At 33.9% G+C, this 17,205-nt stretch overlaps 1 protein-coding gene across 5 annotated transcripts in view; it reads right to left on the bottom strand.

Annotated features, from left to right (window-relative positions):
• Window positions 1–76: 76 nt before the first annotated feature.
• ATAD5 (ATPase family AAA domain containing 5) overlaps window positions 77–17,205 on the bottom strand; it is a 59,771-nt gene continuing 42,642 nt past the window's right edge. For 4 of the 5 annotated variants that reach the window (XM_079130419.1, XM_079130423.1, XM_079130420.1 and 1 more), the window contains exons 20-25: window positions 15,732–15,796; window positions 7,438–7,618; window positions 3,804–3,985; window positions 2,629–3,485; window positions 1,593–1,751; window positions 77–1,492 (exon numbers count right to left, since the gene is read on the bottom strand). In XM_079130419.1, coding sequence (XP_078986545.1) covers window positions 1,414–1,492; window positions 1,593–1,751; window positions 2,629–3,485; window positions 3,804–3,985; window positions 7,438–7,618; window positions 15,732–15,796 — 1,523 coding nt within the window. In that variant the 3' untranslated portion in view covers window positions 77–1,413. The remainder of the gene's footprint in view (window positions 1,493–1,592; window positions 1,752–2,628; window positions 3,486–3,803; window positions 3,986–7,437; window positions 7,619–15,731; window positions 15,797–17,205) is intronic. The other variant, XM_079130422.1, reaches the window with a different exon arrangement.

The following is a 17,205-nucleotide window of genomic DNA, read 5'->3' as shown; positions in this document are numbered from 1 at the left end:
GTTAGACACAGTCCATATCTGAACCCCACAATAAACACATTTACCAAGATGATTACATTTTGCACTCCTACATAAATACTGTGTAAAGCCTTTAACCTTTAATTAGATCGATATACTAATCAATACAAGAAAAGATACATTGAACAATAAAGTAAAAACATCTTCATATACATTTGCAAACAGCTATGCATCTACACTTTTAAAAACTAAAACGAGGATCCTTAATTTGAGTTAAAAATGCAATTCATCAGCTATCTGAATATTAATATAAACATCTGAAATATAGAGCGATTTTAAACACACCTGATTATCCAATTGCAAAATGATCTCACATGACAGGATATTTTAAAGTCTTGTTACTAAAATAAAAATATATATGTTTTCCCCAAAACAACCTTTCTGGGAATGGTAGCATGTGCCTGTAAGCTCAGCTATTTTGGAGATTAAAGAATTGCCTGAGCCTAGCAGTTCTGGGCTAGCCTGGCTAACATAGCAAGACCCCATCTCAAACAAACAGGGCTGGGGATGTAGCTCAGTGGTAGACCACTTGCCTAGCATACATAAGGTCCTGGGTTCCACCCCTAGCACTGCAAAAACAAAACAAACTTTAAGTTAAAATGGCTATTACATAGAAACCTTATGGTAGAATCCACCTTTGTTACGTTTTTAATGAACCCCAGCTTGGCCACAATAGATAGATTAACTATGTTATGAAGTAAAACACCAATTATATAAAAATGTAAGAAAAATTTACAAAGCAAATGATTTGAGTTGGCACAATATAGAAAGATATACCCATACAGGAGTCCTAAAAAAAGATTTATGAAAACTATAATTTAGAATGTCTATTTTCCTTTGTCAATATTCAATAACAGGCAAAATATGCTGAAGGAGTATACTAGATAAAACTCAGGAAGTTCTGATTTTTTTGAAAAATGAGACATAATTTTCTTCCTAGGAAGTTTTCAAGTATTACATATGTAATTTTATGTTCTGTATTATGTAAACTTATTACCATTTAGGTGCTTCATACTTACAATGACAGAACACTGATACTTGTAAAAGGGTGGATTACAGGTAGCAGGAAAGGGAAAGATTATAGATTAGTTTTGTATTGAAACATCTTGAGAAATATCTTAGTGAACTGTACTTCCAATAAACAGCTCAGTCACATACAAAAAAATGTATCAAAAGCAAAATTAGATAATGCACAAATGCAGAAAAAAACTACCACAATCATATATACAATTTATAACCCAAACTTTTTCATTTTAAATATTTGCACAATAAAAAAATACAAATAGTCTGTTTAAATGTACATTAAGAGAAATAAACTCTTCCATGAAAATCAACATAATACAAAAATGCATCTTAAGGACAACATAATCTGTACAAGGCATTGTTAACAGAATATTAAGGGAACTCAGCTGCCAATGTATTCACAGTGTCTTTTGGAATGTCAAGATGAATTCCTTCAAAATAGTGCAGGAACCTGTCAAAATTACAAAGAAAAAATAATATTTTCATCTGATGAGAACATTTATTATTCCTGAAATAGTTCTCTAAAATGTTATTTTTTGTAGAGCCTTTACCTTCTTTTACTTTTTCCTTGTTCTTTTAGCTTCTCAGTTCTACAGATGTTGCGAAGGGTTGGCAGGTATTCAATTACACTAGCTTGTCTGTTACCCAGGTTCAGAAGAGATCGACTAGAAAATACACTTTTAATGACTGCTATCCTCTTCCAAGCACTGCTAGAAATGAAAAGTAATGCATTACTTTTTATTTTTATTGCCCAATAAAAATGTAACAATCCCAAACATAACCAGCTTTCCTGCCTCTGGTCTAGATTGGATGATACTTCTAGATTAATTTCCTGTCAACATATTAATCACTCTCATACATACTAAAAATATCTTTTAAAATTTATTTATTTATTTTCAGGGCCGAGGACCGAACTCAGGGCCTTGCGCATGCTAGGCAAGCACTCTGCCACTGAGCTAAATCCCCAACCCCTTAAAATTTATTTATTTTCATTATGCTTTCTTTTTTGGTACCAGGGATTGAACCCAGGGGCACTTAAACCACTGAGCCATATCTGCAGCTCTTTTTATATTTTAGAGACAGGATCTCGCTGAGTTACTTAGCACCTTGTTAAGTTGCTGAGGCTGGCTTTAACTTGCAATCCTCCTGCCTCTACCTCCTCGGCCGCTGGGATTACATGTGTTGTGCCACTGCGCCCCAGCTCTTAATAAAATTCTTGATGGCTATCTGCTGTCAAACTTCTATCCCTGTCACTCAAGAGTTTCTCAAATCTAGCCCTCCCTAATCTTCCTCAGCAATGACTCTGGTCTCCTTAACGATCATTAGAAGCTACATTATTAATATAAAGGACTTAACATGATCAATAGACCATTATTTTAAAAATTAGAAGAAAAAAAACTAGTTATTTCCCCTTTGTCATTTATCTGAAAAATAAAAAGCAAAGTGGCTGGGGATATAGCTCAGTTGGCAGAGTGCTTGCTTCGCATGCACAAGGCCCTGGGTTCAATCCCTAGCACCACAAAAAAAATAAATAAATTAAAAAAAAAAAAAAAAAAAAAAAAAAAAGAAAAAAGAAGTAAGACTTACTCTAAATCAGTTGCTGACTGGCTAAAGCATACATTATTTTGCTTTTGTGAAACATGAAAAGTAAGATCCTTGGTTGGATCTATTCCTAATTTCTTGCAAGAATTCAAGGAAGATTCCAATGCTTTTGAAATAGTAGAAGAACATTTAGTAAAGGTAAGAGCTTCTGCAGTTGCCTTTAATTCTCTAGAGCTTTGAGAAGTCCATCCATCACTACTCTCAAGACTAAACTCATCACAAAGTCCACTTTTAACCTTTCCACCTGTCCAACGAAAGTCATTTTTCCTAAGTTCCTTCTGTTCCTTTACATCAGTTAAAAGGGCATCGAAGAAGGACATGTTATCCATAAACTCAGTGAGAGAATTTAAACAATGAGAAACAAGGACAGAACATTTTTTTTCTGCTGGTGTTTTAGGAGGACAAGGAATAGATTCAATGCTAGACTCTAAACTGTTGTTCTTTGTCCCTGAACTGCTTTCTTTATCTCTGGCTTTGCTTTCTTCTAAATTTGAGGAAGATGCAGGGGATAGGTTAATAAATTCAGAAAAGTCCAAGTCAGTGTCAAATAAGTCACTATCATCTAGTATCACCATCTTTTTCTTATGTTTCTTTTTTTGTGATTTATTCAATTGCTTCTCTCCTTCAGAACATTTCCTAGCAAGACACTTCATGCTTCTTGTTGCTGTACTGGCATCCACAGTTACTGATGAGCCACAGAGGGTCTTTGATTCTGGAATGATAGCAACTGGTAATGGTAGAATAAACTCAAGATTGTTATATAAAAAATCTACATTCCGCAGGTGGAATTCTGCAAGAAGCTGGATGAGTTTATGCCATTCTTCCCTTGTGGTGATTTTGTGCTGAAAAGCAATTTTGAATACAGAAATGTTATAACAAAACATACATTTAAATGTTTTTCTACCCATATAAATATAGTGTTGTCTGTATTTTTAAAATAGTAACTTATCTCTTATAATTTTATTAGGCTACACTTAATACATGAATATAGAATGGAGTCTAAAAACTAAATTTAGACTACTAATTTGAAGTAAATGCTCTAATATTTAGTATATATTCCAATTCAATAAATAAAAAGTCATTTAACAGCTACTCTGAAATTACCAGTTTATAGATGAAAAGGAATATAAATTCAACATTCCAAAATACATTAAAAATACCTTTAAAAATGAAAGTAAGTCTTCAGATGGGGAAAAAATGTTCTTGAGTCCAAACAATGTCTCAACACAGCCAGTGTCACATTTGGGAAGGTCTACATGATTGCTTTTGGTATTTTTAGTGTTATTTTTGGAATCAGGGCCATCTTCTGAGCAAATCAGTTGTTCATTTCTGCTACTTCCTCCTACAAAATTAATAAAAGAAAAATCTTAGGTATGTGTATTTTAAACACATTTTATCAAGCAATTATTTAAAGTATGAGATGCTTTGACACCCTTTGGACCTATGCTCCATTTTGTTCTCCACATAAGGATTTAATTCATTAAGAGAACAAATACAAGCATTATTTGTAACAACACCTATGTCAAATAAGGTGATGCTGGCTTTCAATGCAATTCAATAGAAAAAGTGCAAAGACTGAATGCGTGTCAGAGATGAAAAACAATTATCTAATAAATTCATAAAAGACATGCAATAGAGTGTTTGGTGGAGCACCCCTGTAGTCCTTGCTACTGGGGCAGGCTGAAGCAGGAGGATCACAAGTTCAAGGACAGCCTGGGCAATTCTGAGACACTGATTCAAAATTTAAAAAGGGCTGGGGATGCAACTCAGTGGTAGATTACCCTTGGGTTCAATCCCAAGTATCACTCAATAAATCAATAAAAAAAAATGTAAGCTGCTGAGGATGTAGCTTAGGAAGCCCTGGGTTCAAAACGTAGTACTGCAAGGGTGGAAAAAAGATGTGCGATTTCTCTAATGATCACAGAAATACAAATTTAAAGTTACATATTGCCCACGTTTCACCTTTTAAAATGGTAAAATTAAAAAGAGTGGTAATTGCTGGGCACAGTGGTACAATGCTGGAATCCCAGCAACTCATGAGGATAAAGTAAGAGAACTGCTAGTTCAAAAGCCAGCCTCAGCAACTTAGCAAAGCCCTATCTCAAAATAAAAAATAAAAAGGGTTGGGGATGTGACTTAGTTATTAAACACCCCTATGTTAAATCTACAGTTCCAAAAAATAAAAAAATAAAAAGACTGATAGTAAAAAGACCAATAATCTAGTTCTATCAATTATACACATAAAAATACATATAAAAGAACTATCAAATACTATTAGTGGAAGTATAAGTCGGTACTTCCAATTATCCCTTTCAGAGGGCAACCTGGCAATATTTACCAAAACATAAAGTATATGTAGCCGTTGACCCAACAACACACTTCTAGAATTCTCTCCATCAGAATTATTCAGAGACTTGTTCAGGTTCTATATATAAAGATATTCACTGCACATCAGTATAAGAACAAACTGCAGATGATTTAAATGTCCATGAATTAAGTAATGATTAATGGTACTTCTATGGAATAGCATGCAGCTATGAAAAAGATCAGGTAGAACTATATATTACCAATAAACTGCTAGGATAAAAATCAGTAACTAGAACTGGGGATATAGCTAGTGGTAGAGCACTTGCCTAGTGTATGTGAGGCCCTGTGTTTAATCCCCAGTACACCACTCCCCACCCCCAGGAAAAAGTCTGAAAATTTACTTTAAAAATTAACTAGGGGGCTGGGGATGTAGCTCAGTGGTACAAAACTTGCCAGACATATGTAAGGCCCTAGTTCAGTTCCTAGCACAGCAAAAACAGCAGCAACAACAAAACGAAACATAACTATGCATATAAAATCACATATATGTGACTTGCAAACTTTGCTAAGTATATAGCAATATTATATATGCATAGATATAAAGGTCTAATGGGTGCTACCTTTTAAGAAGTAGAGGACAGGGCTGGGATTGTGGATCAGTGGTAGAGTGCTCACCTAGCATGTGTGAGGCACTGGGTTGATCTTAGCACCACATAAAAATAAATAAATAAAATAAAGGTGGGCTGGGGATATAGCTCAGTTGGTAGAGTGCTTACCTCACGTGCACAAGGCCCTGGGTTCAATCCCCAGCACCACCACCACCAAAAAAAGAGAAGAAAATAAAGATATTGTGTCCATCTACAACTAAAAAAGAAAGTACTAGAGGAGCATTTTCATTTATATATATTTGAATTGCCACGGCTGGTCTCAATCTTGTGATCCTCCTGTCTGAGCCTCCCAAGTAACTAAGAATACAGGTGTACATTACCACACTGGCCAGTCTGTTTCTTTAAAAGCAGGAGTAAAAATATGTAAGCTCTTCAAAAGACAAACTGTGTTAGAATTAGGTTCTGCTTTCTGAAGTACTTGGGGACTGGGGAACGTTAGCTCAGTGGCATAGTGCTTATTTAGTGCTTGATACCTAGCAATACCAAAAAAAAGAAAAAGAAAAAAGTTCTTGGTATGGCAATTTATATTCAGTGGCCTGGCAATTGTAAAACTCATTTGTTTTTTATACCAGGATGCTTTTCATTTTCTATTTATTATATTTATCTTTTAAGAATTAGTTAAAGCTATCAGCTTACACTGAATTAAACTTATAGGTATGTCTACTTTGAAAAAGAATACTATGTAAAAATTCTGAGCTTATTAGAGGCAAAAAAAATTATAGGGATTGCTATTATAGAACTTCACCTTGGTTCTATTTAAATATGTATTTCCCAGAGCAGAATCTGTACCTACAGAACTGTGACTATGGAGCATGGAAAGCACAAACTAGCAAATTCTTCAGGGAAGAAACATGATAACACAGGACCTGGCACAAAGGAAATATTCAGTAAGTGTCTGTGCTGTGAGTTAAGTCACAATGAGACTGAAAAGCAATAAGAAACAAAAGCATTTCTGAAATAAAGTTTTTGGGAAATAGAATTACAGACTACTAAGTAAGCTAAAAGGAAGCTTATTTACTATATAGTCACATAAAAAGAATGAGATCTATCTATATATACTGATGTACAAACATCACCAATATCCTTTTAATAAGTGAAAAAAGGAAGTTGCTAAGTAATAATCATAATTGTTTATTTTATAAGAAACCATGTGTATAAATGCATAAGTAACAGTTTAGAAAATTAAACAATCAAATGTTTGGGGAGGTAGGAAATGGGAGGGTTTTTTGTTTTTGCTTTGCAGTGTTGGAGATGGAATCTAAGTCCTTTCGTATGTTACGCAAGTGCTCTACCACTGAACTACAACCAGTTACTTTTAAAATCTTTAACAACTACACAATCAAAAGTAATTTATAGATTATCTAGCTCAAACTTCTAATTTTTTAGATGAAGAAACAAGCTCAAAGAGGTAAACTTAGTTTTGGAGGTTACACAGAAGGGCAGCACAGGCAGGAAAAGATCTGTTTCTAGGATCAGCTTAATAATCTTATTCACTTACATGTAAAGTTCACAAAACTTCTCATGAGCAAACTGAGATATGTATATGTATTTTGAAGAGTAGCATGATAACTAGATGGTCAAAAATTTTATAGTCTTTCAAATATTTTGATATAATATGTATTTTAAAATTAGGTTGTGCCAGGTGTGGTGGTGCAGCAATTTGGGAGATTGAGGCAGGAGGATCACAAGTTTGAGATCAGCCTTGGCAATTCAGTAAGAACTTGCCTCAAAATAAAAATAATAAAATCCCTAGTACACTACATATACATACATACATACATAAGGTCCCATAATGGAAATTTCTCTTATATTAACTTACGACAATGGTATAATGGCCTTTCTTCTAAAAATCCACCTCCACTTCTAATCCAAAATTGCAGGTAAAGGATACTTTTTCTGATATCACAAGCATTTGCAGTTAACAAGGTTACAAAATCTTTTACATCAGTTCTGAAATTTTCAGTTAAGCATATCATTTGTAGGTAGGAGGCAACATTTAGCTTAAAAACAGGGAGAGAGTGGGAGAGAAAGAGAAACATGGTTAGTTGCAGTTATAGAAAGAAATAAAGCAATAATAAATCTAAACATTATCTGAAAATCTTGCTATAGTTCACAATATTTTAAGGTTTAAGAATGAAACTGCTCTAGGGCTGGAGCTGTAGGTCAGTGGCAGAGCACTTGTCTAGCACATGTGAGGCACTGGGTTCCATCCTTAGCACCACATAAAAATAAACAAATAAAATAAAGACATTCTGTCCATCTACAACTACAAAAAAAATTTAAAAAAAAGAATGAAACTGCTCTAAAACATAAAAGTAATATACCAAATGAAAGGCATATTTACATATACTTCTTTTATTTATTGTCTCTGTCCAGGATTAGAAGATTCTCTAATCTGAATATTTTACAAACCCTTAGGATTATGTAGTGGTATAGCTCAACAGTATATTATATAGTCATCAAAATTATGAATACTAGAACAATACTGAATAATACATTATTTTTTAAAACTGCAATTAGAAAACTATTAATGAGTGCATAAAATTATATATGTATTAGGTGTGTGGTATGTACCTATAATCTTGGCTACTCAGGAGGCTAAGACTGGAGGATCAGAAATTCAAGGCCACCTTGGACAACTTAGCAAGACCCTGATTCAAAATAAAAAAATAAAGAGGGCTGGGGATTTAGCTCAGTGGTAGATCGTCCCTTGGTTCAATCCATAGTACTTCAAAAAAAAGGAAAAAGACCAGTGGCTTGAGAGGCTGAGGCAGGGGAGCAAAAGTTCAAAGCCTGCCTCAGCAATTTAGTGAGGTCCAAAGCAACTCACTGAGACCCTGTTTCCCTGTCTCTATATAAAATACAAAAAGGCCGGGGATGTGGTTCAGTGGTTAAGCACCCCTGGGTTCAATACCTGGTACCAAAAAAAAGCATATATGGATGTAAATAAAAAACTGAAGGGGAAAATTTTTAAATATTTTATTTGTTATGAGTTAACAGACAAAAAGAATTCTTTCATTTTATTTAGTATTCCAGTAATATTGAGATATATATATATATGGTTTACAAAATATATATATAATATGTACATATATATATATACATATATGTGTACAATTCTCTTCACATTGTTTTCTATGGAAAATTTTCTTTTACCTTGAAAAGCTAAAATAAATAAATTGTACTTAAATTTTGTAGATTTTTTAAAACCATTATTGCAGTTTCATACTAAATAAGGCATGTAAAAAAAATTCCCTTTGAAATGTTTGACTTTATTCTATAAATATTCATTACTCCTGCATACGTCTGGGCTTTATGTTTCCCATAAACTGGGAATTCTATATCCAATAACAGAGTGGTTAATACAGGAAAATCCTGCCATGTGTAATAACTATAAATGTATTAAATGTAGATAAGTTAAAATAACTACCTGAAAGCACAAGACTGTGAACAAAAGCTGACAAAGCTGGAGAGGGATTCAGTATGTGGACGAGGCAAATGGCACTGCTTAAATCCCTTCTTCCCCTTTAATTATTTTTGAGGGAGTGCTGCAGCAGGGTGGCTAATGTTTGAACCTCCCCTGTGTGAGGCCTCTCTAAAAGCAGCCCAGCTGGAACTAAAGGAACCAAAGACAAATTTGTGCTGCAATAAAGTGCAGGCAAATAGTTGTTCAGAGGAACTATCAGGATCCTGATATCTGTAATATCATTCACAAACTCCAGGAGGAAAATCTAAACAGACACATGAAACTGGAAAAATAACCAATACTTCAGAGACAAAGTAATCAATAACAACTGAACACAAGATAATAAAGATATTGGAATAGGCAGATAAGGATTTTTTTGGTGTGGGGGGGTGGTTACTAGAGATTTAACTGGGGCACTCAACCACTGAACCACATCCCCAGCCCTATTTTGTATTTTATTTAGAGACAGGGTCTCACTGAGTTGCTTAGTGCCTTGCCTTTGCTGAGGCTGGCTTTGAACTTGACATCCTCCTGTCTCAGCCTGGATTTTTTAAAATAGAGTAAAATTGCCAGTCATGGTGGTACACACCTGGTAATTCCAGCTACTCATGAGGCTTGAGGAAGAATTCTAAGTTCCAGGCCAGCCTCAGCAATTTAGTGAGACCCAACTGAGACCCTGTCTCAAAGTTAAAGACTTAAAAGGCTGGAATGTAGATCAGTGGTAAAACACCCTGGATTCATTCAATTCCTACGACCCTAAATGGGGAACTCTACCATGTTCATTAATTGAAAAATTTAATATTAAGATGCCAGTTTTCTCTCAGATTGATTTATGAATACAACATAATTCCCATCAAAATGATGGCAGTCTTTTTTTGGTACGAGGGATTGAACCCAGGGGTGCTTAACCACTGAGCTATATCCCCAGCCTTTTTCAGTTTTTGACACAGGGTCTTAATAGGTTTATACAGCCTTGCTAAGTTATTGAGGCTGGCTTTGAACTTGTGATCCTCCTGCCTCGGCCTCCTGAAACACTGGGATTACAGGCATAAGCCACCACATCCAGCTCTGGCAATCTCTTTTTAAAGTAAAAATGAGTTAGAGGGCTGGGGATATAGCTCAGTTGGTAGAGTGCTTGCCTTGCAAGCACAAGGCCCTGGGTTCAATCCCCAGCACAGCAAAAAAAAAAAAAAAAAGAAAAGAAAAAGTTAGAGGTGTAGTTTGGTGATCACATATGTGCTTAGCATGCTTGAGGTCCTGGGTTCAAGCCCCAGCACTTAAAAAAGAAGAAAAAAGAAAAAGCAAGGAACTTAGAAAAACTAAGACAACTTAAAGAATGACCAAAGTTGGGAACAAACTATCAGATGTCAAGATTAACTATAGAGTCATCATAATTAAGAAATATGGTAAATCCAGGTGTGGTAGCACACACCTATAATCAGTACTAAGGCTGAAGTGGGAGGATCCCTGGAGTCCAGAAGCCTGAGACCAGACTGAACCAACAGTGAAACTCTGTCTCAAAGTAAGCAAAAGTATGTTGGCAATAATGGTAAATACATCAATGGAACAAAGTAAATATTCCTGAAAGAGACTGACATATGTGTTGAAAACTACAATTATTTTTTAACATACCAAAGCAACTATATGGGGAAAGGAAGATCTATTTAGTAAATAAGGCTGGGAACCAGTGGAAATCCATATGGAAAAAAGAAATTTTGACTATTACCCTATACCAATCATAAAATTTAATTTGAAATGGATGATAGACCTAAATGAGAACGCTAAAAATAATAAAAACATTTAAATATTAAAAGATACAAGAAATATAAGAAATAATATCTATAATTGTACTGTACACATTTAAAATCAGATTTCATAACAAAGAAAACTAAGTGGTAAAATGGGACATTTCATAATGATAAAGAAGTCAACTGATCTAGAGAATATGGCAATCCTAAATATAAATGCATAAAATAGTAGAGCTTTAAAATCTATGAAGCATAGATTGGGAGGCTAAGACAGGAAGATAACAAGTTCTAGGTCAGCCTGAGCAACTCAGTGAGATCCTGTCTTAAAATAAAAAAATAAAAAGGGCTGGTAATGTAGCTCAGTAGTAAAGCACCCCTGGGTTAGAACCCCAATACCAAAACCAAAACAAACAAAGAAAAAACAAAAAATCTATGAAGCAAAACCTGATAAAAAGAAAAAGAAATATATAAATCCATAATCAAAGAACAAGTTTTAAAGTTTTTCCTTCAGCAGATGATAGATAGTAAGGCTAACAACCATCCTAACAGGTGTGAGGTGATGACATCTCACTGTGGTTTTAATCTGCATTTTCCTAATGACTGGTGATAATCAACATCTTTTCATATACCTGTTGGCCACTTGTATGTTTTCTTTGGAGAAATGTTTATTCAAGTCACTGGCTCATTTTAAAAATCTGATTGTTTATTTTGGTATTGAGTTTTGTAGGAATTCCTTATGTTTTGGCTATTAACCCCTTATCAGTTATATAGTTTATAAATTTCTTCCCATTCTAAACGTTGCCTTTCATTCTCTTGATTATTTTCTCTACATTGCAGGGGTCTTTGATTTGATATAGGCTCAGGTGCTCCCACCACTTTGGTGCCATCTGCAATGAGGACTTCACAAGAGCTGAGCAGAAGCTGACACTATTCTGTTGAACCTCCAGATGGGAGAGCTAAATGAAACCTCCTTTCTTTATAAAGTTACACAACCTCAGATATTTCCTTATTAGTAATAGCAGAAATTGAACACACCTGACGCTCAATTTAGCAAAATATGTGCAAGGTCTGTATAATTAAAATTATAAAACACTGCTTAGAGAAATTAACCCCTCCCTTCATGAATCAGAAGACTCGATATTGTTTAATATCAGTTGTTCCAAAATTATCTATAAGTTTAATGCAATAACTAGAATAAACTATAAAAGTTGACAAGCTGTTTCTAAGATTAATAGGGAAATGAATAAGACCTACAATAGCCAAAACAATTCTGTAAAAAAACAAATTTGGAGGCTGGGGTAGAGCGCTTGCCTAGAACATGTGAGGCACTGGGTTCAATCCTCAGCACCACATAAAAAATGAATAAATAAAGTTAAAAAAAGAGCTATTTACTAGAATAATAAAAAAAATTTGGAGGATTTACACTCCTACTATTGAGCTATAATAATCAAGGTAATATGATATTTTCACATAAACACATAGAATAGAGTAAGATTCATTCTGGGTTTTAAACAAAACTGTAAAGTAATTCAAGAGGAAAAAAGAAAGTCCTTTGAACAAATAATGCTTGAATAATTTGGGTATCTAGAAGGAAAACAATGTCATATAATATACAAAACTAAATAAGCGATTATAGGATTAAAACTAAAAACTAAAAAGCTACAAAACATCTACAACAAAAATCTTTATAAGTTTGAGTTTGGTAAAGATTTCTTAAATTGGATACAAGCCACAAAGTATAAAAGAAAAATTTGGTGGAGTAGATTTCATTAAAAGTAAAAAATTTCAGCCATGCATGGTAGCACACACCTGTAATCTCACCTCCTCATGAGGTCTAGGCAGGAGGATTTCAAGTTTGAGGCCAGCCTGGGCAAATTAGCAAGATCCTGTCTCAAAAATAAAATTTAAAAAGGGGCTGGAGATGGAGCTCAGTGATAGAGAGCTTGCCTAACATGTGCATGGACGTGGGTTTAATCTCCAGTACTGTAAAAATAAATGAATTTTAAAACTTTCAGACTTCACAGTTTAAAAAAACAAAAAGATAAAACACATATTGGGAGAAAACATTTACAAAACACATATCTAATTCAAACATACCCAGAATATATTAAAATAACTGCTAAAACTAAATATGAAACAACAAATTTAAAAATGAGCAAAGGATTTGAACAGCAGCTGAAAATACTGTTCAGTGGTAGAGCATATGCCTAGCATGCACAAGGCTCTGGATCTGATCTCCAGCACCACAAGAAATAAAAATAAAAAAGGTATGAACAAATACTCCAAAGAAGAGATGGTATATGGGCCTGTGAAGAGATGTTCAACATCCTAAGTCATTAAGGAAATGCAAATTAAAGCCACAGTGAGATGCCAGTATATAATAAATACTATGGATAAGAAATTTTAAATAAACAATCCCAAGTTCTGATGAGTTTGTAAAACAATTGAAATCATATAATGGTGGTGAGAATTGAAAACTTCAAAAAATGTTTGTCAGGCTCTTATAATGTTAAATGAGCTAACAATTCTACCTTTAGATCTTTAATAAACAGAAATATATATCTCAATAAAGAATTTAAGGTTAATATTCATAGCAGCTTTTAAAAATAATGACTTAATCAGGACTGGGGTTGTAGCTCTGTGGTAGAGTACTTACTGGACATGTGTGAGGCACTGGGTTCAATCCTCAGCACCACATTTAAAAAAAAAAAAGAAGAAGAAATAAAAATAAAGGTATTATGTATGGGGCTGTGTATGGGGCTGGGGAGATAGCTCAGTTGATAGAGTGCTTGCCTTGTAAGCATAAGGCCCTGGGTTCGATCCCTAGCACCAAAAAAAAAAAAAAAAAAAAAAAAAAAAGGTATTATGTCTATTTACAACTAAGAAAAATTCAAAAAATTAAAATAATGACAATTAGAAGCAACTCACATGTCTATCAGCAGGTGAATGGATAAACACTGAGGTATATCCATATGGTAGAACACTGCTCATTTAAAAAGAAAATGAAAGAGGAGACATATCATATGACTAAATATAAAAAAAGTTTTATGAGGAATAAACACCAACTATTACACTCATTGGCACACGCCTGTAATCCTAGTGGCTTGGGAGGCCGAAGCAGGAGGATCACAAGTTCAAAGACAGCTCAGCAATTTAGTGAGGACCTAAGTAACTTAGTGAGACCCTGTCTCAAAATAAAATGTAAAAAGAGCTGGGGATGTGTCTCAGTGGTTAAGTGTCCCTGGATTCCATCCCTGGTTAAAAAAAAAAAAATTCCATTTACATGAAATTCTGTAATAAGCAAAATTACAGTGACAGAAAGTAGATTGGTAGTTGCTAGGGCTTAGGTGTTAGGGGAAGGGTCTAAACACAATGGGATCGTTGAGGTTATGAAAATATTCATTAAAAAAATTTTTTTTTTAAAGTCATGGTCTCACTATGTTGCCCAAGTAGGCCCAGAATTCATATCAGCCTCCCAAATAACTAGAATTACTTGGTGTATGCTACCATACCTCCCTTAAAATATGTTCAAATCTTGGAGCTGGGGTTGTGGTTCGAGTGGTAGAGTGCTTGCCTAGCATGTGTGAGGCACTGGGTTTGATCCTCAGCACCACATAAAAATAAATAAATAAAATAAAGGCATGTGCTCATTTACAACTAAAAAACTATTTAAAAACTATAATTCTAATCTTGATACATCCTACGACAACATTTTGTCAAAAAAAACTGAAACATACACTTAGACTGAGTGAATTTTACTATATGTAAATTATACTTCAATAAAGCTAATTAACAAAAAGCACATGAACACATACATAGATGGATACCACCACTGTAGCTAAAGTTAAAAAGACTGATGGTAACTGCAATTCTCATGCATAGACCAATTTGGCAGGTTCCTTTTTTTTTTTCTTTTGCAGCACTGGGATTAAACCTAGGCATTCTACCATTAAGCAATATCCCCAAGCCCTATTTAATTTTTGTTTTGAGACGGTCTTGCTAAGTTGCCCAGGCTGGTCTTGAATTTTCCATCCTCCTGCCTCAGCCTCCTAAGTTGCTGACATTACAGATATGCACCACTGCACCTGGTCTATCTGGGAGACTCTTTAAAAAAAATGTAAACAAATACCTAATGCATATAACTCAATAATTCCACAAACAGAACAGCATGGATGAATTTTAAAAACATGGGTATTTCCTGAAAGAAGCTAGATACAAAAGGGCACTCAATGTTTGTTTCCTGTAATGGGAAATTTCAAAACTAATCTCAATTAATACACATTAACATGCAGGAATTTTATGGGGTAAGAGAATTATTTATCCTAATTGTAGTGATGGTTTCACGAATCTATACGGGTATTAAAATTCACAGAACATAACACCCAAAGAAGTCAATTTCAATGTATGTCATTTTAAAATTAAAAATTTATTTTTTCAAAGGTTAAAAAAACAAAGTAAACTGTTCTTCAGTGAAGAAAAAGAAAAACAGAAAAGGAATAATGGTTACTTCTAGTGGAAGGTCATGCTGACCAGAAGGCCCACAGAACTTTAGAAAGTGATGGAAGTGTTCTATATTTTGATCAGGGTGATAATTTTACTGGTCTTTTACATATATTATCATTCACTGAATAGTAAGTACATCTAAGAAAAGTTCAAATTTCAACTGTATTCAGATTTTACCATTACTAAGGGAAAAAAAATCAAATGAACATTTGAATCTAGAAAAAATTTAAATATCTAAAAAAAATCTTTTTTAAAGAAAAAAAATCAGAAGTTCCCTAAAACTCACAAAAGTTTTAATATATCTCTTAATAAATACATTTTAAGATTCTTATTAAAGAAAAAACTCTTTACACAATTATGGTATATAATCTGTGATCATCAAAATTCAAAACTTACCAGAGAAGGAGTACTGAAATTGATTTCTTCAAAGTAGCCATCAAATATTAAACTAAATGTGGGATCTATAGGAAAAAAACAACCAATTTTTTTTTAAACACTGACTACTAAGTAACTTTTCCCAGTTATATCTGTATATCAAAATATTCAGCATTTCATTAATAATGAAAGTACAGTAGTCTACCCTTAGCCATGGTTTTGCCTTCTGTACTTTCAGTTACTTACAGTCAATGATGGTCTGAAGAAATTAAGTAGAAAACTGCAGAACTAAACAATTCATAAATTTTAAACTCCATGACATGATGAGTAATGTGATAAAATCTCAAGCTGTCCTGCTTGAGTCATGAATCACCCCTTCATTAGGCGTATCCATGCTGTATATGCTTCCCTCCTGTCTAGTTCTCTTGGTTATCAGATAAACTTTTGTGGTTATCACAGTGCTTGCATTTAAATAACTCTTATTTTACTTAATAATGGCCCCAAAGTCCAAGAGAAATTTTTTTACAGTACACTGTTATAATTATTCTACTTGATTATTAGTTGTTAATCTCTTACTGTGCCTATTTATAAATTTAACTTTATATATAGACTTCAGGTATATATACCTGAAGATATACCTGAGATTTCAGGTATCTACTGGGGGTCTTAGAAGTATCCTCAGCAGGTAAGGGAAGTCTATTGTATAATACCATGCACATCATAGATTCTTAAGGAACTTTCCATCTTGACCTAAAGTAATTAGGATCTTTTAATTAAACTGCCACCTAACATAATTAGTAAGATTTTTATAAATATTTTTAGAATACAATCACTGCCAAATGGGTCATCAATTTGTAGGTGAAATCTAACACAAACACATTTTCCTATATAAATCCATAGCAGAGCTAGCCTCCTGAATAATGCAATGAAAAATATTAGACGATAATAACAATATTTGCAATGTTTTTTTAAAAAAGAAAGGAAATTATATGAGTTTTGAAAACTATCCAATGCTAATTCCCAAGAAAGTAGATTCTACTAGGTTGATGATAGCTTACTTTAGCTAAAACATGCAATAAATCATATTGGAAGTGTCATAAGGTGCAAAGAAGGGGATAAATTCAATGGTAAGGAACTGCAGAAAGATTAGTTTCTATAAAAACTCTTTACTAGAAAATGAGGTCAGGGGCTGCAGATGAGGCTCAGTGGTAGAGCACTTGCCTAGCATGTGTGAGGCACTGAGTTCCATCCTCAGCACCACATATAAATTAATGAATAAAATAAAGGTTCATCAACATCTAAAAAATATTAAAAAAAAAAGAAAAAAAATGAGGTCTGATGATCTAATTACAGATACAATGAAGAGAAGAGGAAATGATCTGATATTTTTCCCTACTGTAATACTAGCTAATCCATAAATCTATCTCTGTTCTAGGCTGTACTCAGCTTACTAAATATCTAATACTCAACATGGTTACCCATAGTACCTGTTTTT

Source organism: Sciurus vulgaris, assembly GCF_902686455.1.
Source record: "Sciurus vulgaris genome assembly, chromosome: 3".
NCBI lineage: Eukaryota > Metazoa > Chordata > Mammalia > Rodentia > Sciuridae > Sciurus > Sciurus vulgaris.
This window is presented reverse-complemented; position numbering and strand designations above follow the sequence as displayed.